Raw genomic sequence first — 27,458 nt, forward strand, 5'->3', positions numbered from 1 at the left:
TCAATGTATTGCTTTATTCATACAGTACTATGAGCAAAGAGCAATTCCATTCTCCTTCTATTACCATAGTTAATTCTCAATATTATTGCATAATAAGTTAATGTTGTGAACCTCCCTGATATCTGTGGATATTTGTATAGGGCAATATACAAATTCAATAAAGAAATAAATGAGCAAATATTAAATATTTTGTATTACAAATAGCAATATCTAATGTTGCTGTTCAAGTTATTGTTCAAACTTCTTCCAGGAAACATCCAAAAGGGGAATTTCCCCACTGCAAAGTTTCTGTAATGACTGTCATATGCATTCATGCCAAGAACTTATTTAATAAGATAAATCACATAATCAAAGTGTCAAGAGATTGAAGTAATGTCATATTAAAAATCAGGGCTGCCATAAGTCCCGGCGCTTTGTCCTGGATCTTAGGCAATTCTATTGAGAAATCAGTTTACTTTTTGAAATATGGCAACCCTATAAAAATAGCACTTAGCAGTCAATTGTTTCAGCCAAATCTACTAATTATGGAACAACTTTGAAAGTTAGTCAAAACTATGTTGTCTCCAAAGACAAAAACTTATGAAACACACCAAAGGAAGTTGTTATTGGAACAGCTTTTATTGGATTACTTTACTTCTGTAGTAAAACAGTGGCATTGGAACTGAGGCTTACCCCCTGACAGCTGGGCTAAAAAGCAAGTTTCTTGCTTTGCAAATTTTAATTTATGAAGGCAGACCATCAATGTACCTGGCTTTTATTTTCCTCTCACTTCCGCCTTTGGGCAACCAAAGAAACACTGAGGAAGATCATAAGTCCATTATTATCATGGTAATGCAAGAAAGACTTTTATGGAACCCACCCAAGTCTGGGCTGTTTGAAAATCTTTGGAAATCTGCCAGTGTAAACTCTTTCCTAAAGCAAAATTTAAGTATATACTTCTGTCCCATATTATTTATACCATTATACGAGAAGAAATGAGTTTGGAGCACAGAACAGAGCTTCAGACTCAATTACCTTCGTCTGCTGTGCATTACAACTTCAGTGTTTAGTGTTCTCTCACATGATTAGTGTGCTGCTAAAGGTGGCTATTAAAAAAGGTGGGTGTGGTGGAGAGGAGAGGGAAGGTAAAGCCTCGAACACCTTGAGTTCTTACCTGCAGCATATACTTGCTTAAGAAAAAACAACAGAACAACTTTATATATTAAAATTTTTATTGAGATGATGTAATTACAAGCATTTAAAAATTATTTGCAACTCACTGGCCCTGAGAAGAGGCATTCTTGTTTTCTTTGTTACATTCATTCAGTTCAATCACCTTAACCCCCACACCTTGAAGAAACAAAAAGAAGAGCCATCATCAACAGGCTACAATTTACTTAAGATTTTTTAATAAAAAAAACCAAGCAAACCGACAACAGCATTTCATTCTTAATTTGCACATGGCTGCAGCCATTTAAAGAGAATGTCAAAGAAATCTCTGCCCTTATGTGAACCCAGGCATCCTTGCAATGTTCATTTTGTATACAGTGGTACCTCGGGTTAAGTACTTAATTCGTTCCAGAGGTCCGTACTTAACCTGAAACTATTCTTAACCTGAAGCACCACTTTAGCTAATGGGGCCTCCCACTGCCGCTGCGCCACCGGAGCATGATTTCTGTTCTCATCCTGAGGTAAAGTTCTTAACCCGAAGTACTATTTCTCAGTTAGCAGAGTCTGTAACCTGAAGCGTCTGTAACCCGAGTTACCACTGTATAGGTGAGTTTTATGGTAGGGTTCCCCATTCCCCAATAACTTTTAAGCATTTCCCTATTCCTATTTGTTGTACCCATCACTGACTACTGCTGGGGAGACAGGGAAGTGCAGGACATCTTGTGAACAGTTGCAAACCTGGCCCTACAGCTGCCATTTTCAGAAGCAGCCCCTTATTCATTGGTAATGGTTATAGTTTGGCCCCAGAGAAACAAGAACTCATATTCAGTTCCTGAATATGAAAAGCACACCGTTGCAGCCGCAGTTTTATTTAACAGCCATCCAATGAAATGTGTGTCGTCCCCCCACCCACCTAGCTGTTGCTTCTGTGACTGTCTGGGCTGCTTACATGGATGCAAGAACAATGGGACCATAGTGTGAGTGTGGATTCATAAGCTTTTAGAATTGCAGCCTTTGTTGTGACTGAAGGGAAAGTAGGCTTCCCCCTTGTAAAAGTCTGCCATTCATTAAAAAAATGTTAAGAATCTGCAACAACAAAAATGAACTGCCAAATTCAAACACAATAAATGTAATTTGAGGCCCCTTTCATATAAAACAGACAATGTGAAGCTTCTTAAGTCAACAATGAGCAGGGTTTGAAGCTCAATAGAAACAATTCCATAAAACATGTTGATCCACCTGCAGCTCTAAATCTGGGATGCAGCTATTCTGCTGAGACTCCTTTCCATTAACACAGAGTGGATAGTATCTCTTGGCGCTGGCTACGTAACTGGTATGAAAATTAAGGGACCGGAGGAGCTACCTGTGGGGAACGAAGAGTGATGGACAAATGTGTGAAAATGAATGCTTTACATGTATGTGCAAGGTTCTTTTATTTTCACATGTTGCATCTTAGATTTAACAGTTTTATCCCTTATCAGTAGTATGTTTCATTTCACTATTTAACATTTTCTCGGGGTGGGGGGAAGAGTCCCAGACCAGTTTTTAGTGAATACTGCTGTGAAATTTTTATAGTGAATGACTTTTACTGGAAACTGTTAAGAAACCAGCCAATGACCAGGGCTGTGTGTTTTATATAACCTTACCATGAAAATGCAGAAACATATTGAGTATTTCACTTTAATTTTTCTTTTTAAAGAGCAAGTTTTTAAAGATTCAGAATGAATTTTAGAAGCCAGAAGGTTGGCGGAGCAGAATTACCAGTGATGAAGAGGTGGAGAGACATCAGCATAGCCATTCCTTTCCACCTTACCCCACTTATAGGCGCAAAACTCTTTATGCAAATTAAATCACAGCAAATATGCTCAATTTGAATATCAGTTCCAAGTGATACAATTTCAAATTCTGCATTCCTGATGCAGAATTGTAAGTCATTATGGCACAGAATACTGATTTCATTAGCATTTAAGATACATACAGCCCTGTGAACAGCTTTCATTGAGTGTGGATGCGTCAGCACAGACAGAATTATGTCATTATGTGTACAGATGAACATATGAACTTTATGAAGAGTAAGATATTTTGTGGTAGAGAACCACAGGGTAGCATACTGCTAACTTGAGAATAATTTAACAACCTTCTTGATGTTTAAAGGGTTAAGACCTCCTACCAACAGAGGTGCATACAAAACTCCTCTCAGCAAAAAAGCTACAGACCAATCTGGAGCTGCAAGAACCTAAAACATTTAAAATTAACAGGGCATGAATGCTCAACCTTTAAAATGAAATTCCATATTTATGGGTAAGATAGCCAGAAAACTTCACTTACAACAGAGCGAAACATAACCAATGCAAAGGTCAGCCCAGAAATGCAATCTGTGTTTCCCCGCCAGCACATATAGTTGTGATGACAACCCGTCAGAGCTTCTAGAAATGCAATTTTGCAATTTTAAGGGCCTTAAACCCCTTCCTTCTCTTTTTATGACAAACCTTTCTTCTGTTGGCTGGCACAAAAAACAAAAACCCTCTTCAAACTGAAAATACCCTGGTGATGGCTCAACAAACTCAGTCAAGCAAAAATCCTGTCCTATTAGTATGGTTTTCATTTAAAGCTTCCTTGAGTTGGAAAATTGTGGAGATGCCTACTGACTTTGGCAGAGCTCTTCCATTTATCTCTCCTTGTGGGACTGAGGTGCTTTGCAGACACTTTCAAGTCACAATGCTCACTCAAGATAGACCATTCACAGCTCTCAATTTCTTATACCTTTCACCATGGATCACCATCCAGAATCTTTAACCTTTGTGACAAGTGTGAATAAAAATAACTCCAGCCATTTTCTCACTTCTTTTATGGCATTTGTCACCATTTGTTCCTATCTTAGAATCATCTTATGAGACTTTGCACAGAAAACAGTTGTACTACATTTCCATAGGAAAGCCTTCAGGATAAGCAAAAACTTGATGTTTTGCTCTACAAACGTTGCTTTAAAAAGGCCAAGTGGCATATTAATTAGAAAAGAAAATCCTCAACAAACCAACCAACCCAAAAACAAAACTAAACAAAAATATCCCCGGGTGAGGGAGACTCTAAAAGGAGCAGTGCAGTAGTGCTATATTTCCCCTCTCTCTTTCAAGTCTTGCTGCCAACACCTTGCCAATAGATTTGTTTTTTCTAAGGTACTCTGGGCTCTTGCACTGTCTCCAAAGTAAATGCTAAGTCCTGGGGTCTCATTTCCCATCTGACTGTGCCTCCACGTAGACTGCTCTTCCACAGACCAAACTGAAGCAGGGGACTTGGTTTCTTCAGCACTCATCTTCCTGGTATATTTGCTCATCCAGTTCCTGAGATTCAAGATGCTCCAGGCGGTCGGTGCGACCACTCATAATCTCATCTGGAGTCTTCATGAACCTGAAAACACAAGCAACATAGAAATGCATGGGTAAGGTATTTTGTTCTTACTGTACTGGTATCTGAAAGAGTGTGCCCATTTTATCATAACCTCTTTCATCTGCTCATCCTGTGCATACCATTCTAATAAAAAAATTGTACATTTTAGATAGCAATTTACTTCTGCATTCCAACAGTTCAATTTGAAATCTAGATTTTTTATCTTCGAATCCTACTTTCTTATCACACAAAAGAACATCATTTACTTGATGATATTGCAAACAACCTGTAAAAGCACCCGCAATTTGGTCATATGGCTTTAATTTCCAACCTCTGTCAGTTTTCATTAATATCTCTTCATAGGTGGCCCACCTCCTCTCTGGATTCAATTTCTTTACAGTTAATACCTCCACGGGGATATCCACCATGGTGTTTTCCTTTCCAACAAGTTTTTGTTCCTTTTTCAGACCTCGTATATAGATCTTCTAACACATGATTTGCAAAACCTCTATGCACTTTAACTTTATCATACCAAAGATAAGAATGCCAACCAAATCTGTTGTCGTATCCTTCCAAATCTAATAAGTCTTTATTTTCCAGTGTAATCCATTCCTTCAACCAGCAGAGACAGGACGCCTCATAATAAAGTCTGGCACAGAGAATCCACCTTTTTTCTTTCTTTTATCTATTAGTAATTTAAATTTTATCCTTGTTTTTTTTCCTTGCCAGATGAATATTGAAAGTACTTTTTGCCATTCTTTAAATTGTCCAGTCCCCTTGATTATTGGAATAGTTTGAAATAAAAATAACATCTTAGATAATACATTCATTTTTCTGCAGATATTCTACCACAAAATGACAACTTTAATCTATTCCATATCTCTAAGTCTCTCTTAATCTCCTTCCACACCAGTTGGTAATTATCATTAAATAAATTGATATTTTTTGCAGTCAGCCAAATTCCCAGATATTTTACTTTCTTTGCCACCAAGATTCCAGACCTTTGTTGCAATTCATCTATTTTTTCTTTAACCATATTTTTAACCAACATTTTAGTCTTAGTTTTATTCAACCTAAACTCTGCTAGTTGTCCAAATTCTTCAATTTCCTCCAATGCTTCTGGTACACTAGAATGAGGTTCTTCTAATGTTAAAACCAAATCATCTGCAAAGACTTTAAAGTTAAATTCCTTTACACCAATTTTTATACCTTTCACTTCTGAGGCTTCTCTTAACCTGTTTGTCAATACCTCCAAGACCGCAATAAATAACAATGGGGACAATTAGTACCTTTTATTATATCAAAGTATTCTGTCAGTATATTATTCACAATCATTTTTGCCTTCTCTTCAGAGTGTATTGCATCTATTCCTCTCAGAAAAGACCCCCCATCTCCCATCATTTCCAAACTTTTCTTCATAAAATGCCAAAAAATATTATCAAAAGCTTTTTCCAAATCTATAAACATTAATGCTGCTTGTTTATCATTCCTGATCTCCAAATATTCTATTATATCCAATATATCTTACACTCTCTTTTAATTGTCGACCAGGAAGAAAACCTGCTTGATCTTTGTGAATCAACTTGTTAAGAGTTTCTTTTAATCTATTTGCCAAAATATCTGCGAAAAGCTTATAGTCATTATTTAATAACGATATTGGTCTATAATTCCTGGCATTCAAACAATCTGTATCTTGCTTAGGGATTAGCGTTATATATGCCTCTTTCCACATGTTCTTGATCTTCCCTTCTTTCAGAATATTATTCATCACCTCCCACAGAACAGGTGTCAATTGTCCATTAAGAGTCTTATAATATTTTGCTGTGAAGCCATCCAGTCCTGGAGCTTTACCTTGCTTCATACGTTTTATTGCCATTTGAATTTCCTGCATTGTTATTTGTGTATTCAATTGTTTCCTTTTTTCTAATAGGATTTGTTTTACTTTATAAATTTCCAAATATCTCTCTATTCTCTTTATATCTTCCTTCTTCTTCCTGTACAAATCTTTATAAATTTTTAAAAGGTCTTCCTTATTTCTTTTGGATCTTTTGTCACCTTATCTCCTATTTTGATCGTATTAATTGTATTTTGACTTTGACGTTTTCTTAACTGCCAAGTTAATAGCTTTCCAGTCTTATTCACTGATTCAAAATTCTTTTGTCTCATTAATTTTATCTTCCATTCAACCTCCTGATTCACCAGCATGGAGAACTGAGTTTGCAACATTTTAATAGTTTGTTTTATTTGTTCGTCTTTAGGTTTCAATGTTAGCTTTTTCTCATTCTTCATGAGGTGATTCAGAACTTCTTTCTTTTTCTCTTTCTGTCTTTTGGTGGCAATTTTTCTGTATCAAGAAGCCTCTCATTACAGCTTTACTCGCACCCCAAACCATTTCAAGTCCAGTTTCTTTATGTAGATTCCACTAAAAGTAGTCTTTTATTACCTCCTTAGCATTTTCCACTATAGTTCGGTCATCAAATAAACTTTCATTCATCCTCCATCTGAAGGAGGACTGTTCTTTCCCTTTCAATTCCATAAGTGTTGAATTATGGTCTGATAGTATTCCCGGTATGATCTCATTTTTAATTACTCTTGGTACTAGTTCCTTGGATATCCATATATAAACTATTCTTCCCAAACTGTGGTTCGGATTGGAAAAAAATGTGAACTGTTTTGTAGTTGGATATTTTAGTGTCCATATATCAACTAGTCCAAGGTTTTCAATCAAGTCAAAGAATGTCTTTGGTAACTTGCCTTCTTTCGTTGCTTTCCTTTTTTACTGATCTATCTAGTTCTGGCCGTACCACTCCATTGAGATCCCCCATTAAAATTATCTTCTGATCCATGAATTACAACAGCCTCTCCTCCAATTTTTTTCAGCCTTATTTTCATTTGGTGCATAAACCCCAACAATGATAATTTCCTCCCCATTGCAGCATCATTTGGGCTACAATCACTCTCCCTTCTTCATCCTTGGAAATCAACTTAGGATCATACTTCTTTATGTACAAGACTACTCCTCTTTTCTTATTTACATCTGAAGTTATAAAGTCTCCCCCCAACCTTTTGTTAATCTAAACATGTCTATGTTTCTTTGCCACATGTGTTTCTTGTAAACAAATGAAATCCAAATTCCGTCTTTTTAAAATATGCTCAATTTTATTTCTTTTAGATTTATTATTAAGACCGTTCACATTCCAAGTTATAAGTTTCAACGTCATTTCTCTGGTCACTACAGTCAATAAAATTTAACTTAAGGTTGGGTAGCTTTATCCTTATCAATACCTTCTTCCTCTCCCTTTTCTTCTTCGCCTCCCTTTTCTTCTTCCTCCTCCTCCTCCTCCTCCTTTTTTTTCTTCTGCTTTCCCTCCTTTGAATCCAGAGTAGGACCAGCAGGTCCAGCGAGACCAGCGTCCACCTTTCCTAATTCTTTCTCATATCTTCTGATGAATTTCTTAACTTCCTGAACATCAGTTAATTTAAATCTTTTATTTTTGTAATAAAATGAGACCCCTTCTGGAAATTCCCATCTGTGTTGTATTCCATTTTTCTTCAACAATCCCATTAGTTGTTTATATCCATCTCTCTTTTGCAAAAATCTGGTAGGGATCTCCTTACAAATTATGATTGGTTTCCCATCAATAAATAATTTATTATTATAACAGAACGTATTTCTTTCCAAAGGCTGGAGCTCAGCACGTTAGAGTTCTCCCAACCAAACCACAGAGTCTTCACCAGGGCAATAAAATAAAATAAAATCTCCTCTTTAACTCCCACAAAAACAAAAATTCATTACAACAATAATCCCTGCCTTAGCACTTTATACAAAGTATATGAGGACTTTTAGTTTAACACTCACACAGCAGGGTTGTTCACTTCTGTCTTTACTCCTGCAACTTTCTTTCCTGCACCATCTTCCTCACCGCTGTCGGGATGGGAGTCCCTTTTTTCACCCCTCAGCTGTCCAGATCTTTCCAAATTTTCTCCAATATTTCAATGGATAGAAACATCCAATTACAGTGGTACCTCGGGTTACATACGCTTCAAGTTACAGACTCCGCTAACCCAGAAATAGTACCTCTGATTAAGAACTTTGTTTCAGGATGAGAACAGAAATAGTGCTCCGGCGGCACAGCGGCAGCAGGAGGCCCCATTAGCTAAAGTGGTGCTTCAGGTTAAGAACGGTTTCAGGTTAAGAACGGACCTCCAGAACGAATTAAGTTCTTAACCCGAGGTACCACTGTACAACAGGCAAAAAGGGACTTTCAAAGTGTGTAATTGTAAAGGAAGATACTTGAGCAGCTGTTCTTGGTGAGGATACAGGGCCCCATTAGCTAAAGTGGTGCTTCAGGTTAAGAACAGTTTCAGGTTAAGAACGGACCTTCGGAACGAATTAAGTACGTAACTAGAGGTTATCACTGTATAATCCAAAATCCATTTTTTCTCTTTGGAAGCTTGCTGCTTTCATCAGAAGCCAGAGACTGCACAACACAGGATTAGTGGTGCTTTCCCTTTGCGCCCACAGCTCAATCCCATCTCCAGTTCTATTAATAAAGCCCGAAGAGCAGGAGAGCATGCAAGGGCGCCGCTGGGTGCCACATCCCTCATGGTAATCCCCTTGAGTTTCCGAGGTCTGCAGAGCCTTTGCAGAACGTCTTAAAACCCCCACGTTGCTCAGAATTCCCCGGAGGGGTATTTCATGCTTCTTTCTGATGGCCGCAGCTTGCTGGAAGTCCACCTCTACATTTCGGTTTTTAAAAGGGTTTCCCTCTCTACAATCAAGTGGTATATAAATTTTATGAAATAAATAAATAGTTTGGTGAGCCCCAGCCTAGATGGTGCAGTGGTTTGATTCAGTATAAGGCTGATTCATGTGCTCCTTTTTAAATGGAAAAAATGGTCCTCTTGTACCTGCAAAGGTACTGTTTCAGAATGGTTATTTCAGTGGAGGTGTTTACCATTTCTTCATTTCTTTTATTGCACACTCCTTTTATTTCCTCACCACAGCCCCTCCCTTTGCCCTTCTCCTTACTCCTTTCTCATCGCCCAAGCCCCGCTCCCCAACTCCTCATCAAACCTCTTCAACTCATCTGCACTTCGCTCCGCCTGTGCATCACCTCCCTTCCTGGACTTCCCTGCTACTGCCAGCTCACCTGCCCACTCCACCTCTTCTCACTCATCCACAGGGCCACATCACCCCTTTTGCTCACACTACCCACTTCCACACCCTTGAGAGATGCTCAACTCTCACTGGCTGCCCCTCTTGCTTCCCCTTCTGCCACAAGCCGTGCTCGCTTGCTGTGCCTACCTGTCATTGATGCTTCCCTCACTCTGGAGCATGTGCCACCTGTCACCAGTGTGACAATGGACTAGTACAAATATTATAAAGAGCTATATGCAGTCCTGAAAAAGAAAACCCAGTCCCCTGTTTTGGTCTTAATAGCCCTGAATTTTTTGAAAATGCAATTTTTGGCTTCATGCTTACATTAATGCAATATCGCAAATTCACCACTTGCTGAACATAAGTCACAGTTTGATTTGATTAATCCTCCAAGTGCCAAACTGTCAGCTTTATTTGCAGAGCTGCACATACAGTCTGCTCAGTGGCCTCATGGAATACTTCAACACTGATAGATATTGAGATATTGGTTTTAATGCTGTGAACTGGCGAACCCATCCCCAGCCTTCAGATATTCAGAAGTTTGGTTTTTAGTCAGGTTAGCTACATTTCTGGAGGGTGATAACCATTCTATTTTATAGCTTCCTCTAACATTATCCATAAGGAAATTTAGAAAAAGAATTTCTTGCAAACAACAAGGATGAAAAATAAGGAATTATCACCTGAACAAAAGTCGTTGTCCTGGCTCCTTTCTGATAATATTTAGTTTATAATAGTGGCGCAGGGCTCTAGACATTTTCTCATATGTCATATTTGTTCTGTTCTGTAAAGAAAGAAGAAAAGCATGAAGCAATAATTAAAACATAATAATACAAAGAAAAAGGTGGTTGATGTTTCTGTCTTTCCTTTTGTTCTGTTTCCCACATATATTAGTAGACTACAGAATTGGGGAAGGGATCACTTTATCTCACAATATAATAAAAATCTAACAATGTCATCACACAACCCCCAATGGCCTCATCCCAGTCTTTGATATGCAGTATAGGGGAGGAAAAAGGAAGGCAAAGAGCACAACAGCAGTGGTCATGGCATGGGAGCAAGAAGGGAAGAACAATGAGAGGGTTTAAAATAATGACAGAAGTTTGAATAAAGCAGCAATGGAGTAAACTAAGAGGAAAACGGTGGTGGTTTGAGTAAAGTATGGACTATTTGTGAACTTCTTGTCCTTTAGCTCTCACACATGAGGCAGCTGAGAACCATAGAATTGGAAGGGACCCAAGGGTCATCTAGTCCAACCCCCTGCAAGGCAGGAATCTCAACTCAAGCATACATGGCAGATGGCCATCCAACCTCTGCTTAAAAACCTCCAAGGAAGGAAAGCCCACCACCACCTGGAAGAGGCACAAGTTTGAAGCAGGGATGGAGAAACATTGTGAGAGGAAAACTGCTGTTTTAAACAACAGCAACAATTTGTGTAAAGCTAGGTGGGAGAAAAACAGAGGAAAACAGTACTTTTAAACAACAGCAGAGATTTGAGTAAAGCAGGGATGAGTAGAAAACAGTGGCAATCTTAAACATTGCAGAGGTCTGAGTAGAGCATGCAGGGGATAACACTGGGGGGGGGGGAGTGGTAGCTGAGTACAGTGACAAGGGAGTTTGGAAAGGCTTGGTTATCTTAGCTTTTTGCTGTTCATTTCAAAGTACCCATCTCTGCTAAGTACCCATCTCTGCTATTTCTCCTTGTTAAAACTGGGGTTTTTTTGGAGGGGGGGCAAGGGGAAAGCAACCCTCAGTGTATCTCCGTACCTGCTTTACTAAACCCTGGGCTGCTGTTTAAAACAGCCACTTTTTCCTGTTCTGTCCCGCTCTCTTCTTGCTGTACTCAAACTTCCCCCTCATCAGGGCTGGAGTCAGGCACAGGTCAGCAAAACACAATGAATCACTTGTGGCCAGTAAAGTGAATTATTCAAGGAAACAATCCACAGCTCCAGCCTAGTGGTCTCAGAAACGCTTTCTAGGTCTTGCCCTGATGAAGCAGTTGCAAGGACTGAAGGTCCCCAGTGCCCACTAGGACTCCTCCTCTCCAGGGTCTTTCCCGCGCAGTCTTAGGCTATGTCTGCACACAACCCCCCTCTGCTCTGCCCATTTCATTTCTCTGTGTCTCCTAGGAGACCTAGGGGAGCTAGTCACAGCAGCAGCAGCAGCAGCAGCAGCAGCAGCAGCAGCAGACTCCTGGGCCTCTTCAGCAGCTTGCCTCTCTGTCTTCTGGTCCCCCTGCTCTCCAGCCCCCACTTCCACCTCAGTGCTCTGCCACAGCCTCTTCCTGTTCACTAAACCCTGCCACCTCTTCTGCTGTTGACACCTCCTCCTCCCAGTCTTCTCCCTCAGACCACTCACTGTTGTCCCACCACCAGTCCCCTGGCTCTGAGCCTTCTTCCCCTGAGGGTTCCCCAGCTGGATCCCCCCCACTCCTCTGCTTATAGCCCATCCATGACAGCGCTCCTCCATTCCTCAGCTGCCTCATGGATGTGGAGCCCTCATTCCTGGTACCATTTATTGGTACCAGGTCTAGAATCAGTGTAATAACTTAGAATAGATATCTTACTTACAACCAAATACACACATAGTACAACATCCATTACTTAACTTAACCTTCTCTAACCGAACAGGATAACTGACAGACTTGCTCTTAAGATTCTACTCATCTTAGAGATACATTGATATATATCAGCAAGGCATGTGTGTCTAAAGGGGCTGCAGAAGAAGAGAGGAGGAGGCCTGCAAGTGTGGGTGGTCTGTGTGCAAGGGGCAGTTGAGAAAATTAGGGAGGAGGCATGCAATGGGCTTGAAGATGAAAGTGGGGAACGAAAATGTATGCAGAAGAGGGGTGGTGGCAGAAGGTGAAAAGGGTGGTGGCTGCAAGGTGTGGTAGGAGGAAGGTGCAGGAATTACTATTGTGTGCAAAGGGCATTGCACAAAAGGAGGATGCATAGACACAGGAGTGAAGATGAAAACGGATGTAAAGCAGGGCTGCAGAATAGAAGAGTTGTGGCTTCAAAAATAGGGCTTGAAAGGTGAAAAGCTCTATTTGTAGCTGCATGGGTTGACAAGGGAAAGCTCTAGGAAAGTGGGGGGCTGAGAGGGAGGTTGGCAAGCAGAGTGAGTAAGGATGCAGCCCCTAGTCTGCATAAAAAAAATAAATCCCAGTTATCACAATTCTGTTACACCCAAGCCATGGACCAAGAAACAGCAACATGCATGGAGCCAGATTGTGTGGATTCTTAGTAGCCCCCGTCTCAGGGACACTGTTGCCTTGAGATCAACACCTCTCCCTTTCTCTGCCCAACATTGCTAGGTTAGGTCAGCAATACTTGGTGTACTAAAGCTAAGCTGCTCTTTACCTTATGGTTTCCCCACAGCCTGGCCAGTCCGTTAGGATCCACTATCCGGAATATTTTGGATTCTCTGTCCTCCCATCGGATGAAGTTTTCGTACCGGCTGTCTGACAGCAGCTGATAGACATAATCCCAAAGGAGCCTGCAGTCTGTGAAGAGGACACAAAGGTTTTGAAAAGACCCACGCCTGGAATAATGAACTGGGCACCAGGAATGATGCTGACAATTCAGATTTCCACCTAAGAACACCAGAGTTGTCTCAGGAGATCAGATGAGAGGTCCATTCCATCTCCCACCACCAGAAGCCAGTCAGATGCCTCAGGGAAATTATAAGCAAGATCAGGAAACAGATGATGGTTCCCTGTGGATTGTCCCCAGAATCTGGGATTCAAAGATATACTGTGTCTATATATGGCGGCTTTGGCTATCATGCACATTAGCCTTTGATAAACCATGTATTTGTCTAATTGTTTCTATTAAAAATTATTGCACAATTGAAATAATTTGTTTCTAGAAATTTTGTGTTTTTGTCATGATCCTTGTTTGCTAATGTAACAGAAAATTCCATATGTATGTCCCTTAACACTTTTCTCCAACTCAGCATTTGCATAATTCTGTAAAAGCACTGCAATTACTTCAGAGCTATTAAGTAGTTAAATGCCTTCACTTTTGATAATTGGATTGAAATTTCACCCTGGCTAGATCTCTAATTAAAGGTCTAACAGATTATTTAAATTTTGATTACTTCTCCCCTCCTTCTTTCATGCCATTATTTTTAGTTTGGTTAAGCAAAAAGGTTAGTTCTCCCCACTCCTTCAACTTCATGCAAGTAAATTTTACACCACAGGCATATTCAGTGAGAAATTTAGAATTAAAAAAAACTGGTTGCAGACCAAAGCTAAGAAATCGTCACACTTCAAAGACAGCTTTTTTATTCTGAAAGGGGAAGGTTGAATTTCACACCCCATGGGATGGCATTCAGCATAGAATGTATTTATTTATTTGAATTTGTTTATTGTCTCATCACACTAGTTTTCTAGGTGCCCTATAAGTACACTTGGTGGACTTACAGCCCCTAATTTATTTAAACATTTCTGTACTGCTTTTCTGCTGAACATGGTCTTTAAATAGCTCATGCCAATATGAAAAGATACAGACAACATATCATTTAAAAGATTCAAATCTACTTTAAAACAAGCCAGCAAACCATAAACATTAATTGAGAAAGAATATGCACAAATAACAGTCTCAAACCAGCTTACAAAAGTATGGCAGAAAAACACTACCATTTATTTTCTACTGATGGAGCAGATCTGGTAAATTTCCTGCAGGAATGAATTCCAGCAGTGACAATGCCTGATTTATAGCACCAGAAAATTTTACTTCAGACAGAAATGGGAATCAAATTATATATGTTTCATTTATTATTATAGGGGGAGAATAGATCATTTGTATTATAAAGAAGAGCATATTGTATATACTCTTGAATGTCTTCCTATATATTATGGAATTCTACTCAATATTGATTCAGAGCAGATTCCAACACATAGTTAGCAGAGTAAAAAGTTAAACATGATGCAGGATTCCCTCCCAAATAGACCAGAGGCAATCAGTTGTATTTCATCCAGCAGAGCTTTACTGCTACTGAAGACAAATGAGCATAATGGTCACAAATCCAATACATTCAGGATTGGCACTGCCCATAAGAAATCCAGTTGCAGCAGACTTAACTTACAATAACTTATAATAAGTCTAAACCTTAATGCTAAGCATACTATGTACAGAACACTACGCCAGAAGAAAAAAAGAGAGAGAACATGAAACCCAGGCTCCTTCTGGCCTTACTTTTAGAGTCAGCATGACCTTGACAGAGAACCAGTTTAAACCAGCTGTACTCAGCTTCTCTGAAGGAATAACCCAAACATCAGGAGCCTTCTGCTTGTTTCTTTCACACAGAGAAACTTCCAGAACCCTACACATCAGATCAATACTTTTTGTACTAAGAAATGCAAACAGACACTATATGCAAAAAAAATGTGAGGCTGTTGTCATGCTGCAGTTCACATGGCATAACTGGCCACATCACCTCCAGGATGGCAAATGGCAGGCAACCTGCCCAGGAAAGCTATTTTACAGAGGAGGGAGAGGTGATGCACAGAGCGGTTTGGCAAGCCACTTTATGAAGCCCCCACTCCTTTATTAGGGGGTGGGGCTTGGGCCAAAGTGCAAGGGGAATGGGAGAGCCTTGGAGCAAAGGGGTGGGGGAGGTATGGGGGAAGGGCAGATGGCAAAGAAGCTGGAGGGTAGTTGGAGAAGTTGGAGGGTTGGTGAGCAGAGTGAGATGGGGTGGCGGCCCTAGTACTGCACAAAGTCGCTCAATTAGGATTTGATTAATTCTGATTTATCAAGCATTAAATTTAGGTACTGACAAAGTGATACTGACATTAACCCTATCAAGACAAAAGGTTAGAAGGAATTCAACACATGTTGTCTCCCTTAGTAAGGACATTTTATGGGGTACTTCCATATGGGGGCTGCATTTGCAAACTGGTCACTGAAAGATTGCAAACTGGTAGTTGGCAACAGGTTACTTATTCCATTTCCCTCAGTTAAATTGCAAGGAGTCCAAAACTGTGTGGATGCTACACAATGTATGCAGAAATAACACCTTTAATAATAAACTAAACCTCAGGAAGAACTTTCTGATGGTGAGAGCTGTTTTGTGTGGTGTAGTCGTTAAGAAGGACAGATGTCCTAGTGCTCACTGGAAGGCTCCAAGCTGAGGCTCCAATACTGTGTATTTTTCCAATACTTCTCTTCTCATGAGAAGAGAAGAACTCCCTGGAAAAGACCCTGATGTTGGGAAAGATGGAGGGCACAAGGAGAAGGGGACGACAGAGGACGAGATGGTGGGACAGTGTTCTCGAAGCTACAAACATGAGTTTGACCAAACTGTGGGAGGCAGTGGAAGAAAGGAGTGCCTGGCCTGCTCTGGTCCAGGGGGTCACGAAGAGTCAGACATGACTAAACAACAGTGGTTAAGAGCGGTCGTCTTGTAATCTGGGGAACCAGGTTCGTGTCTCCGCTCCTCCACCTGCAGCTGCTGGGTGACCTTGGGCCAGTCACACTTCTCTGAAGTCTCTCAGCCCCACTCACCTCACAGAGTGTTTGTTGTGGGGGAGGAAGGGAAAGGAGGTTGTTAGCCGCTTTGAGACTCCTTAGGGTAGTGATAAAGTGGGATATCAAATCCAAACTCTTCTTCTTCTTTTGACGGTGGAACAGACTCCCATGAGAGGTGGTGGACTCTCCTTGCTTGGAGGATTTTAAAGCAGAGGTTGGATGGCCATCTGTCATGGATGCTTTAGTTGAGATTTCTGCATTGCAGGGGGTTGGACTAAATGACCCTTAGTGTACCCGCCAACTTCTGAGTGTGTTGAGAATTCCAGCTTGCATCTGCTCAGGGATCGTGTCTTAGGTTCAGCCTCTGACTCGGGGTTTGTTGGAAGTCTTTTCAAAGTTTTGGAATGAAGCAAAGGGCTGTATGGTTTACATGATACCTCCTAAATGTTTGCTAATGCATTGTATATCTTGGCCATCTCCACAGTTTTCTGGGGAACTTGGAGGAATGAAATAGCTGGGGTGAAAGTAAAGGAAACACCAGAGCACATGTTAGGGCTTATTCCACAGCAGTGGTGTCAGAAGAGGGCTTCTCTGCTTCTATCGTGTCTATGCAATGTTGGCTGCAGGATGCTTTTAGGGGCTGGGAAGCATTCTGAATGTTATAATTCATTAATATAATTACCATTCTTGTTAGGGAATGTGAATTATGGGAATACGATGCACCGAACTAATTGCCTAAGTGCATGGCAGAATATAAAAAAGTAGTTTCATAGCTAGGTTGGTTGCATAAGGCTACAGGAATCAGGGAGCATGGGAACTGAAATGCACGGCCAGGAGGCACCAAAGATGAAAGAACAAGGCAGATGGAACTAAGTGATGCCTTGTTCTTTATTTCTTGGCTATGACTAGCACCAAGCAAATATTCATGACTTGCTTGGAACCCTGAAGCCAAAAACAGCAAAGAAGGAACAGCTTCCCACAGCAGACAGGTATTTCCAGTACAGATGCAAGACTTTTCTCAAGCACAAATCTTTTCTACAAATCCAGGACTGGTCAAAACAGAATTCATAAACGCGGGACACTGAGTCATACCTGAATCGCCCAGTGATCTTCATATGAAGGATGGTATATAATAATAATAATAATAATAATAATAATAATAATAATAATAGTTTTATATAGATAGCATTTGAATTTATTCTAGTAGGGCAAGTAGCCATTGTGTGTGTGTGTGTAGGGGGTGGAAGTTAATCCCTCCACCTCAGTGCTGTGGCCCAGACCCAATTTCACCCCACCCATGTTTGCTTTTCAAGTAAATTAAAAGAGAGATAAGCAATCATAAATCTCTCCTGTCTCATCTAGTTGATGAGTGTTTGCGGGATTAATTGTTAAAATAAATGGAGAGGGGGAAACTTGCATGGAAGTTTCTTATGACTGAAGGGGTGCTTTGCTTTATTATACAGTGATATAGGTTGGTTGTGCTTCTACGTTCTTATTTTACACATCAGATAGAACTTTCATTGATATACCTGTTTGGCTGTTTGTCCAGCTAAGCAGACTTCCTAGCAGATTACATTTCATTCAGACTAACCAGATTAGCCGGGGAGCCTAAGCAATCCTGCCATTTCATTCTTGGTTTATCACCTTGCGTGAAGTATTAGAACCCCTTTTTAGTTTCTTTTGAGTCTTGTTTTTTAATTAAAAAGTCAGCAAAAAGTGCTTCAGTGTTCAATGGAAAAATGTTTCATAGATTTCGTATAAAAATATTTGATATATGCAAATGAGCAGCTGTCTCTTAAAATGAGACACGACTTCAGCAAGTGCTGCAAAACTGGTTAGACGATGAAAGCCCTGCCTTTGAGGAATAGTTACGGTTTCTCTGGGCTGCAGGTAGCCACCTGATTAATTCTGTTGGTTGGGGGCAGGGAAGAGCAGTGTTAAACAGTAAGCCCTATCATCAATTTATCAGTTTAATGACCTGCTCCAGGTTTCTGTGGGCTCCTTTCAACCTCTCCCCCCCCCACCTCATGGCTTCAGTAGTGGTCACTGCTTTCAGTCCTCCCTCTTGAGCATGTCAGCACAACAGGTCAGCATTGATAGAAAAAGTCACACTACAATCTCTCCAATGCCTCAGTGATCTCCAATATGCAGTGGGAGATCTCCTCAGCGGTCCTTGCGCTCTGGGGCACCTTCCCATGTCCCCATTTGAAACAAGGATTGTTCCATGATCCCTTGTCCATAGTGGGCCCTCTGCTGCTCTGGGAATGTTGGAAGGAGCCCTGCTATCCCAGTCACTGACTCACGGTTCAGACTAATGGGACTGTTCTCCTGAGTTCTTACACTTGTGTCAATGGGCGCTATGCAAGTACAAGTAGACACAATAAGGGCCTGCATAAATCATAAATCCTCATCCACTAGTACAGATCCTGTGCACATCCAGTCACATTGGGCCAGTTCTCGCCTTCCACTGAAGACATGGCAGTCAAGCGATGGCAACAGCCGCTATAAACACTCCCCACTTCCATGCATTTATTCAATATATGGAATGGAAAGTGAGAAGAGGGCTAATGTTCCAAGCTGAAACATTTAGTATTTAGGTGAATTACCATATTTTTCTGTGTATAAGACCATAATTTTTTTGCTTTAAAAAATTTGGCAAAAATTGGGGGTCGTCTTATACATGGATAGTAAACACAGAGGGAGGCGCGCATGTGATACGTGGCGGCAAGTGGGCAGGCGATTGCTGTTGGCGAGCAGATGTGTGACTGGTGGCTGTGGCAAGCGTGCATGCGTGCAGGTGATTGGCAGCGAGCGGGTGGGTGGTTGGGTGATCGGTGGCAAGTGATTGGCAGTGGCAACCTCCCCCACAAAAACTCAACAACTGAAGGGCAACCTCCCCCCCCCCCAATAAATATTGATTTCTTAATTTGGGCTTCAAAAATTAGGGGTAGTCTTATACATGGAAAAATACGGTGATACACACAAATGAGCAACAGTCTTTCCCCCTCTTTTAAAACTGCTACAAGCCTACAAATGTGCTGAAGAATCTCTCTCTGGCTCAAGGATTTTAAAAGGCCTAGTAAACTTCACTCATCTGGAAGTCAGCCTTGAAAGGAAAGTATCACAGACCTCATTTCTGGTAAAAACTGGTATGCAGATCTACAGTTGTACCTTGGTTCTTGAACGGAATCCGTTACGGAAGTCTGTTTGACTTCCAAAAATGTTCAAAAACCAAGGTGCAGCTTCTGATTGGCTGCAGGAGCTTCCTGCACTCCAACGGAAGCCGTGTCAGACATTCGGCTTCCAAAAAACGTTAGCAAATTGGAACACTTACTTCCGGGTTTGTGGCGTTCGGGAGCCAAAACATTTGAGTCACAAGGAGTTTTAAACCAAGCAGTATTGACAGCTTAGTCCCAAAACAGCCACCATTTAATTCTCAACGTTGAGTTCAAGAGAGAAACAAGCAAGCAAGGAAGGAAGCAAACCCAAAACAGCCAGTAGCCAGCAAAGCTGTTTTTGCAATAGCTGCAAGCGTTGCAACCCCTTGGAGGTACAAGACTCTGGATTTCTCTACTCTGGAGGCTCTTTCTCGTGAATAGGTGCACTGCCCTCTCATGCTTCCTTTGAAGAGGGAGGGAGTTTCAAGGAATAGCAGATTATTCGACAGCCTGTCACATTTTTGTTGTTGCTGCTGTAATGCTGCAAGGAAGGAATAGCAATTCAATAGGCAAGGACACAACATTATTGAATGCCAATTGGGAAGGCCTGTTTGTTTGATTTGTTTTTGAGTTACTGCTAAGAGCTGCTTGCTTCCATAAAAATCTTTTCACACAAACTGTGCAACGTGGTAACTACCAGCTCAGGAGATGTTGCTGCTGCTTCCATGAACCCAGAAATACAGAATGTTGTCGTTTCTTCAGTTCAGAGATGGAAATGGGCAATTACCTACCAGATGTTGAATTTCTGCTAGGGTCGCCATATTTCAATAAAGTTCAGTAAGTGACAACAGGGGTTCTCATACATCCAGATTTTCCCAGACATTTTGCCGATTTCTGCCTGGACACTGCTTCGGATAGCAGAATTCAGTGTATGTTCAGGAAACTCCAGTTGTATGGCAACCCTAATTTCTACCTTACACACACTGCTCACCCAAGTAGACTGCTGATGTGAGCAGGTATCTGTGGAAGTGAGCAACTGCTTGATTAAACTGAGTCTGACTCTCAGATTCATGAAGCAGGTGGTCACAACCGAACGGACTGAGCTTCACATTATAATAAATGCAGAATTTTTTATTGTTTCACAGTGCTTACTAACGTTTAGGTAAATCGTAAAGAAGATTAATAATAACTTATCAGAACCCCTTTATGTTTGCACGGGCAGAAGAGAAATTCAGATCCCTCCTTCCTAGAGCCAATCCAAGCAAATAAGGAATGTGAATCTCTGTTAAATTTAATACAATAGAATTAAGCATTCTCTCACTGGAATCCTTCAAACTTAACAGCAGTTAGTTTTACCTGGGCCATGCTCATTCATTTAACCTGTTGCAGTATTAAATTTGTTTGCTGGGAAACCATGACATGTAATAATACATAAAATGAATGTATTTTGAAGAATGATGTTCATGGGAAAACACAAGGAAGATTAATCAGGAGCTGGTGGTCGTTACTTTGTCAGAAAGACCATCCATAACTTTGGGGATTTGGGTTCTAAGAACAAGATGATGGCAGATCACCATAAAGTAAATACCTTTATTTACCCATTTGCTTCTATAGTACCTTCAACCTATGGTCTTCTGTTTGTCTTCAAATGAAATTAACAAATTTCCCAAGCATCAGCCCTTGGGAAAACGTATGGTAGATACCAAAGAAAATACATGACTTGGAATATATCATACTAACCTGCTATCCTTCCAATTGGCATTGCATGCTCTTCAGGTGGAGAGACGGAGACCATGATGTGATTCATGTATGCCAATTCTTCCCGATGGGACAGGTTGATGGGTTTCACCTCTCTGTGCATCCCATCTTCAGACAGCCTGGAGGCTTTGAAATCCACAGAGTGCCTGGGGTTCAGTATCAAGGGGTGCATGATGGGGCTGGGCATCAGCTGAATCACCCTTGTGTTTTCCTGGCGGGGACTGGAAGGCTTCTGAAGCACTTCGGAAGGGGTTGGGCAGTGGTTATTCTCAATAGGGGACACGGAGAGAGGGTAAGACTCTTGGCTATTGTTCTCCTGGTGGTGCCTCATTCCCGAGAGCCGATCAGCTGGTGAGAGGCGACGGATAGTGTTCTCCAAGGGGGATTTCAATGACCGCTGCTCAGGTTCTGGTGAAGGCCTGTGGTTGGCACTAATGGGGGATCTAGAACGATGCAATAATTCAATGGTAGGTGGGTTGTGATGCATTGTGTCAGCTGATTGTCTTGAAGGTCTCTGGACAAAGTTGTCTGTGTAGCAAAAGAAAAAGAAAGAAAAAAAGTTGTGAATTCTGCGATAGGCAGGAATGGCCAACTGGGAGCTCATAGGGCTTTTTTTCAGCCTGAGCTCACTGGAACTCAGTTCTGGCACCTCTCAGGTGGGCGCCATTGCCATTATAAGTGAACAAGGGAGTCATTCATGGTGAGTTCTGGCACCTCTTTTACCTGGTGACACATAACTTAAGATGCAATTTTAACTGGATCCTTTGGTTCCAGCCAAATACTAACTAAGGTGGAGTAAACACTGCCCATATTTGTTCTCTCAAGGACAAAAACATTGTTTTGAAAAGATGAGACAAATATATTCATACCATGACAGGCTTTAAGATAGAGCATATGGACTGTGTTGACTCCCCATAAAAATGTTAAAATTCTATGCAAAGAAAAGCTGTCTTATATGACTTGCGACCATGATGCAAATTGTATCACATTTTGCATCAATTATTCTGCAAAATTTACCCTGGTTTTGCTAGACCTGTGGAGACAAGAACTCTGGTGTCCTTTCTCCAAACCCCGAAAACACTGTTCTCTCAGGCTTCTGAGATGTCAGCAGTGTAGCTAGAAGATCTGGAAACTTGCTTTTAAAAAAAAGAAAGTGAAAGAAAGTGAAGACTCTCAGAAAGGAGAGCCCACTGTTCCATACTTTTTGTGGTCCTTTGCAATTATGGCATACACAGAGTCCTATACCACTATACACTTATGATAAAGTTAGGTTGTTCAGTAAAAAATTATTTCTGTTATACACCCCCGCAACACTGTGGCTATCATCCAATTAATTTTGATTAAAAACAGATCCATTTATTTCAGTTAAGCATATGCCTAAATGCTTCCCATTAAAATTAATGGAATTTAAAAGTAATTAATATTGAATGAATATTGTCAGTAAAATTACAAAATAAATGGCTGTGAAAGTTTTAAAAAACTTAATTACAAAATAACACATCCTTTTAAAAAATGTTTGCTCTAAAACACCTGCAATTCCAGATCCCTGAAGCACCACCCAAAAGATGCTATGTACTGTCCATGCACAGCACTAGCACGAGATTTGCCAGTAGTGAAAATTGCATGATGTCTTGATGTGGAAAGTACACTGTTAAAACCATTTATTTAAGCCTTGCTCCATGTTCATCACTTAATAGAAATAATTAAAAATGTACAAAGCAAACATATGGCTACATATATATCTAAAACTCTGGGGGGAAAACACATCCTTAATGGAGCTAAAACAATTTCCAGCCTTTTCATGGCACTCCAAATCTGCCACACCTTGCCATATGCATCTAGATTAGGTTGTTGTATTTGCTCCTTCTCTTCCTCAGTCTGCGGCTACCACTCTTGTCTTAAAGGGTCTGTTCAAAAAGAACAGAGTGGTGCCTTGCTTCTAAAATACAGTTGCCATGAGGTGCAAGCAAAAGGCCTCTTTGAAGCCCTGTGAACTCGGCTTCCAAAGTTCTGCTTCCCCCGCACAAGCTCTGTGACCTCAGGCTGACTCCAGGCCCACGCATCAGGCTGTCCACCTCCCAATGGATCTTGCCAGCAACCACCAGTTTCCTTCTTACTGCTCAGGAGGAAGCGACGTTGGTGTGGATTTTATGATTCACATGCCCCAAATCATAAACAAGAAAGGTCTGTCTTTGTCTGACTACTCAGGTCAGTAATAACGAAATGGGCACAAGGAAGTGAAACTTCAGAGCCAGGCCAGGCCCTGTCTGCGGTGACTGAACAACAATGTCTTAAAACTGGACTTGCAAAGAAATAACCCTTTAAGCATATTTCAGAGCCATGTGTGCCACCAGATTACCTAGTTGATGTGAACACAGGAAGTCATGATTTTTGTCCAAGGAGGAGTCGGGTGCAGCCGACAGAGTGGGGGGCTTGAACTGCAAAGCTCCAACCCTGAAGCCCATTGGGTGGCTTTGGGTACTGCTTCTCTGCCTAGACTACCAGACAGGGTGGCTATGAGGGTGAAATGGGAAGCTGCTTTGAGTCCTTAGGGAAATAGTAGGCATATAAATGGGTTTAAAAAACAAAAACAAACAAACCCCAAAATGATGTTGTAATGTGTAGAGTACAGCTGGGCATATAGTTCGCTGGATCTCATTAAGATTTCCAGAAATCTCAATTTAAAAAAAAAGTTTCTAGTTCACATGGCTACACAGATACGCTCAGAAAAGCAGCAGAAATTAGGATGAAAGAAAATGTCTGTACAGTGGAACCTCGGGTTACAGACACTTCAGGTTACGTGATTTTGGGTTTTGGAGCTCGCACATGCGCAGAAGCACTACATCACGCTTTGCGCATGTGCAGAAGTGCCAAATCGCAACCCACCCGTGTGCATACACGGTGTTTAGGGTTGCAAACGCTGCAGGTTGCAAACGTGCCTCCCGCACAGATCACGTTTGCAACGCAAGGTTCCACTGTAGTTGCATGAACATACAGAACTCAATGTGAATTATTTTTGAAAATTATTTGCATTGTGTTTCTCTCTCTTTCTGTATCTGAGTTAAGTTTTTTGCATGTCAAGGTCACAATAACCAAGTAAGAAACATTTCACCATATGCAGTATACACGTTCACCCACTACACACTGTTTGCCATATGCATGGAAATAAATGCAAAATATTGATTGATAGGACATCACTTCAATTGATCTCACATCTCCTTAAAACTCTGCCCTTCTGTCAGGAAATGATAGTAAAGTGATGGCAAGATAGGGTTCTCTGATGTGCTCTCATAAGGAAGGTATGAGCAGCATCAGAGGAAAAGGTGGTTCACACATCAACCTCTGGAAGGCATTGGATTTTTGCCAAGTAAATGATCAGGCTCTGCAATGACGTTGGTGCCATCTAGAGGGCTTCCCAGGGCTCATGGAGCTCAGACACTGCACATTGCATGATAAGCCGTGGTCATTTGACACACTTCCTGCATGCAGTCCAACAGAGAGACATAACATTAAACATTTACACCTTTAAGCCAATGCAAGGATTACATTTCAAAAGAATGTGTTTCGTTTTCTGCATTAAAAAAGATCTGAATTAGGGAAGACACAGCCTGTGTGTTGCCATCTTCAGTGACACCTGGCAGGAGTGCCAGGGAGGGCCCTGTGGACTGCCGGTTATCAGCCAAAGTGCTCATTGAAAACATGGCTGTGCACCACAGAAATGGAATAGCCTGTGGTCTGTAGGTTCTGCGTAACAGCCAAGGAACTATTTTATCCTCAGTTAAAACTGGATACACTCTTCCATCATAAACCTAAAATGTATTTTTAAATGCACATGAAAGAGCTATCATTATTATTTATTAAATTTATATAATGCCCTTTATCCAAGGATCACAAGGTGGTTTATTACATAAAAACACAAAAAGACACACATAACATAGCAACTGACCAAAACAATACCCCTCCCAGTTAACCCTTCAACTGCAGAAGAGCCCACTTTCTGTATTTCTGCATTGAATCCCTAATCCCTGACTGGAAAAATTGCAACAGGACATCTTCTTTAAGGACAAGTAATTTGTCTTCCTATTAGGTGTGGCTGGCTCACTGGATCTTTCCTGATACAAAAATTACCGTATTTTTCCCTCTATAACACGCAGATTTTTTCTCCTAAAAAGGAAGGGGAAATGTCTGTGCGTGTTATAGAGCGAATGTGTGGTCCCTGGAGCCGACAAATCATGCAAAAATCAAATCGCGGCGCTTCACGGAGAAGGGAAACCTGAAAAGAGGAAGCGGCTGCTTTCCTGCATTCTGCCTCAGGGTCTTACTGCCCACCCTCCTCAGTTTCGTTGCTGTGTTTGCTGAAAGGGAACAAAGAGCAGGGAAAGCCCCTCCCCTCCAGGCAAGCTCCGGTGCTGCTGGGAGAGAGGGAGAGAGGGGGGGGAAGGGAGAGAGAGAGGGGGGAGGGGGAGGGAGAGAGAGAGGGGGAGGGAGGGAGGGAGGGAGGGAGAGGGAGAGGGAGAGAGAGAGAGAGAGAGAGAGAGAGAGAGAGAGAGAGAGAGAAAGAGAGAGAGAGAGATGGCTGGCTTGGGTGGGGGGAAACTTTTGCCTTTCTTTCCTCCAACCCGTTAAATCCCTCTCCTGCATTCTTAGCCAGCTGCTTCTCTGCACACCCCTCTAATGTCCCTTCTTTGTTTTTCCTTCGCTCCCCGCTTAAAATGTGGTTACAAAGCATAGATCCACATGGATCCTCAGGATCTTTGCATTGGGTCACCCCAAATTCACCATCAGATCACATAGCATGTCCATGGCTACAGCCTGCACCAAAAAAATCACGCACCCACTGTTGCCTGGGGCTGCAGTGGTGCAAAAACGTGGTTACAAAGCATGGATCCACAGGAATTCTCAGGATTTTGGCAATGGGTCACCCCAAATTCACCATCAGATCACATGTCTGTGGCCACAGCATGAAGCCTAAAAATGATACATCAACTGTTTCATTCAGAATGTTTTTTCCCTTGTTTTCCTCCTCTAAAAACGATGTGCGTGTTATGGTCAGGTGCGTGTTATAGAGCGAAAAATACGGTATTCCCCCATCCTCACTGAGGCTGATTGGAAGGAGGCAAGACCAGAACAGTAACTTGTGCATAGATGCAGCCAGCAGTCTCCGTTGTAGGTGGGCTTTTGGGGCTGTTTCAGTGGTGTAGCGTGGGGGGTGCAGGGGGGGCCGGTCGCACCGGCCACAACATCTGGGGGTTAGGGTTAGGGGGCGCAAATCCATGGGTTAGAGGGTGCAAATTACTTGCCTTGCCCCGGGTGCTGACAACCCACGCTATGCCACTGGGCTGTTTGGACATAATGGCAAACAATGCCTAGGAATTAGAAGCACAAAACCCTTGAGGTTTTTCAGCAATTTAGTTCTTGCAGTGCACCAACAGTTCTTTTCTCCTACACACAACACTCAGGAGAGAAACAGAAACCATACTCAAGACTAAATTGTAAGGATCGCCTGGAGAATGCTTGCCAGGCCCTTTCCCCCATATGGCCATTCAAAGTGAGCTGGTTGGAGCAGATACATACCACAGAACCCAATGAAGAATTAAACCCAACAAGAAACCCAAAAGGCAGTGCAGGGCTATATTTAGCTGTGTGAGTTCTTCCACCAACAGGAAAGAGGCAGCACAAGTGACTCAAAGTACACAAGAAGCCCTCATTACCTGCCTGTGAAGTCTTGGCACAAAGGGCTTCCCTCACTGCCCAGAGTCTGTGGCTGGAAGTAATCCTTAATTAAAACAAAATGCTCCTCCTCAGCTTTTAATTTCTACCAAGAGGTGCCTTTTTTAAAAAAATGCATATGCAAAAGCTTTATTTTAGTGGTTGGAAGCAAAGCTGAGTGGAAAGGAGCAAAGAGCAAAAGTATTCACCAAGCACTTGGAGAATACAATAAAACAAGGGTAGAGTATGGCTATAAGGGACTGGAGGTGAAAAAGACCCCGGACTCCATTGAAGCGGAAGGTGCCATGGCAGGCACACCTGATGCTGCAGAACCAGCCAGCACCTCTTGGTCTTGGCATTCCTATCTGACATCACACACTTAGAACAAAAACCAGTCTTCCTTCTTATGGGTTGTGTCCATAGAAGAAGCTGAACAATGTGCAGTCCTTGCAATCCAGCCACCACATGTTTTGTGCAGAGCAGTGGTGGGGAACCTGTGGCTTACGGGAAGCACATTTGGCCCGTGAGACTGTGTTGGCTAAGATGTGCCCAAATATGACACCAGGCATGGAGAAGGGCTGAGCTTGTGGGGTGCCTACCAGTCTTCTGCAAAGTGTTCTGCACTTGACATTGCAAACTCTAATGACAGGTGCCTATGATCAG

At 41.6% G+C, this 27,458-nt stretch overlaps 1 protein-coding gene across 4 annotated transcripts in view; it reads right to left on the reverse strand.

The window, feature by feature from the left end:
- Positions 1-1,193: 1,193 nt before the first annotated feature.
- ETV6 (ETS variant transcription factor 6) overlaps positions 1,194-27,458 on the reverse strand; it is a 140,995-nt gene continuing 114,730 nt past the window's right edge. For all 4 annotated transcript variants that reach the window (XM_083738852.1, XM_083738851.1, XM_083738853.1 and 1 more), the window contains exons 5-8: positions 21,069-21,614; positions 13,057-13,199; positions 10,378-10,478; positions 1,194-4,557 (exon numbers count right to left, since the gene is read on the reverse strand). In XM_083738852.1, coding sequence (XP_083594978.1) covers positions 4,452-4,557; positions 10,378-10,478; positions 13,057-13,199; positions 21,069-21,614 — 896 coding nt within the window. In that variant the 3' untranslated portion in view covers positions 1,194-4,451. The remainder of the gene's footprint in view (positions 4,558-10,377; positions 10,479-13,056; positions 13,200-21,068; positions 21,615-27,458) is intronic.

The sequence above is a fragment of the Podarcis gaigeae genome (genome assembly GCF_964106915.1).
Source record: "Podarcis gaigeae genome assembly, chromosome: 5".
Taxonomy (NCBI): domain Eukaryota; kingdom Metazoa; phylum Chordata; class Lepidosauria; order Squamata; family Lacertidae; genus Podarcis; species Podarcis gaigeae.